This window comes from Octopus bimaculoides, chromosome 27 (genome assembly GCF_001194135.2).
Source record: "Octopus bimaculoides isolate UCB-OBI-ISO-001 chromosome 27, ASM119413v2, whole genome shotgun sequence".
NCBI lineage: Eukaryota > Metazoa > Mollusca > Cephalopoda > Octopoda > Octopodidae > Octopus > Octopus bimaculoides.
Window position 1 is genome coordinate 7,046,287 of NC_069007.1, and position 2,554 is coordinate 7,048,840.

The 2,554-nt window shown below is 41.3% G+C and overlaps 1 protein-coding gene across 1 annotated transcript in view; it reads left to right on the forward strand.

The window, feature by feature from the left end:
- The window catches only part of LOC106868984 (dentin sialophosphoprotein), a 42,600-nt gene that overhangs the window by 21,659 nt on the left and 18,387 nt on the right, over positions 1-2,554 (forward strand). Inside the window, exon 10 of the mRNA XM_052977120.1 lies at positions 1,277-1,835. Coding sequence (XP_052833080.1) covers positions 1,277-1,835 — 559 coding nt within the window. The remainder of the gene's footprint in view (positions 1-1,276; positions 1,836-2,554) is intronic.

Consider the following 2,554-nt stretch of genomic DNA (forward strand, 5'->3'; position numbering starts at 1 on the left):
TCTTACTTCCTGTTTCTGTTGTGCCTGTAATTCAAAGGGTCAGCCTTGTCACACTTTGTGTCACGCTGAATATCCCCGAGAACTACGTTAAGGGTACACGTGTCTGTGGAGTGCTCAGCCACTTGCACGTTAATTTCACGAGCAGGTTGTTCCTTTGATCGGATCAACTGGAACCCTCGATGTCGTAAGCGACGGAGTGCCAACAACAAAGTGTTGGTGGTGACAGTGTTAGTGGTGGAGTGGTAAGCAGCTTGCTTACCGATCACATGGCTCAGGGTTCAGTCCCACTGTGTGACACCTTGGGCAAGTGTCTTCCGTAGCCTAAGGCTGACCAAGACCTAGTGAGTGAATTTGGTAGACAGAAACTGAAATGTAGCGAGCTGGCAGAAACATTAGCACACCGGGCGATATGCTTAATGGTATTTCGTCTGTCTTTATGTTCTGAGTTCAAATTCCGCTGAGGTCGACTTAGCCTTTCATCTTTTTGGGGTTGATAAATTAAGTACCAGTTATGCACTGGGGTCGATATAATCGACTTAATCCTTTTGTCTGTCCTTGTTTGTCCCCTCAGTGTTTAGACCCTTGTGGGTAGGAAAGAAATAAGAAACTAAAAGAAGCCCATCTGCATGGCTCAGTGGTTAGAGCATCAGGCTCACATGAGGTAGTGAGTTCGATTCCCAGACTGAGCTCTGTGTTGTGTTCTTGAGCAAGACACTTTATTTCACGTTGCTCCAGTCCACTCAGCTGTAGAAATGAGTTGTGGCATCACTGGTGCCACGTTGTATCAGATTTTGCCTACCCTTGGATAAACATTGGTGGTATGAAGTGGGGGGGCTGGTATGCATGAGTGATGGCTGGTTTTCTATAAACAACTTTGCCCAGACTTATGTATGTATGTACATATGTATGTATGTATGTATGTGTATATGTATGTATGTATATATATATATATATATATATATTATATATATGTATACACACACACATACACACACACACATAGATATATATACACACGTATATGTATGTATATCTATGTGTGTGTGTGTGTGTGTGTATATCTTTGTGTATGTGTTTGTCACCCCACTACCGCTTGACAACCCGAGTTGGTGTGATTATGTTCCCATGACTTAGCAGTTCAGTAAAAGAGACTGATAGAATAAGTACTAGGCTTAAAAGGTAAAAAAGAAGTACTAGAGTCGATTCATTCGACTAAAATTTTGAGACAGGTGCCCCAGCATGGCCACAGTAAGAGAATAAGCAATTAATTAAAAAGATGAATGATGCAGTGTTTTACCTGTTCACAGGTGTGCAAATTGACATCAAGAATAAGAACCAATATCAGCAACTAGTGTCACTGTGTACCACATCAAACACTAATTTAACCTATGCTGAACGCATCATGCTGAAACAACACAGGCAAAAAACTCCTCAGCCAACCAGCAATGTCAAGTCTCCTTCCGAATATGACCCTCAAGTCACAAATCAGCAACTTGACAACGGGAAGCAACCTCCACAGTCTGTAGACAATGTTGATTCAGATGATGAAAGGCAGTGCATCACTGATGAGATGGAGCAGGGTCAAACGCCACAGGTGAGTGGTGGTCAAGGCTACGTCACTGCTGAAGACACACGCATCATTGAGAAAAGATCTGGTGACACCCAGCGACCTCTACAGTCATCAAAGGAGGTTACTTCTACAGGTAAGAACCAATGTACCACTGAGTCGCAGTCAAATGAAGGAGAAGAACAAGAAACAGTTGCTGAGGCTGAAGAATCTAAAACACAGCAGAAACCAGAAGAGACAGAGATTGGTGGAAATTCTCTTGTGTCAGGTAAACTATTATTGCCTTATATTTCGTTTTTGTACTTGGTATTTTTTGGGAGGGTCATTATGCCAATGCTAAACACACACACTGGTTCTCTTTTACTTCGTTTAAATATTTGAATTGTCAGTTGGTTAACCATTTAACTGATTAACTAATTGATTGTTTGATTTATTGTTTGGTCAACCAGTCGACTAGGTTTGCCAAAGTCCTTTCCTTGTCGTTCGGACCTCATCCTTATCAATGATGCGCCGTCTCTATTCCAGGTTTGGATGGCCACAAAAGGATTTTGACAAAGCTAGTTGAGTGGTTGATGGACCAAACAATTAATTAAACAATTCATTAGTTGATTGATTTAATGGCTAACTAATTGACAAATAGATACAAAGAAATGCAACAGAACCAGCATCATCATCATCATCATCATCATCATCATCCTTTAATGTCCATTTTCCATGCTGGCATGGGTTGGACGGTTTGACCAGAGCTGACAAGCTGGAGAGCTGCACCAGGTTCCAGTCTAATTTGGCTTGGTTTCTCGGACCGAATGTCCTTCTTAATGCCAACCACTTTACAGTGTGTGTTGGCTGCTTTTACCATGGTGCCAGCCGTGTGCGTTTATTATTGGCAGCAGAATTGTTACCATGCTGGACAATGTTCTTAGTGCCATTTTAAACATCTTCATATTATGATTATAATATATTATGATTATAATATATATATACATG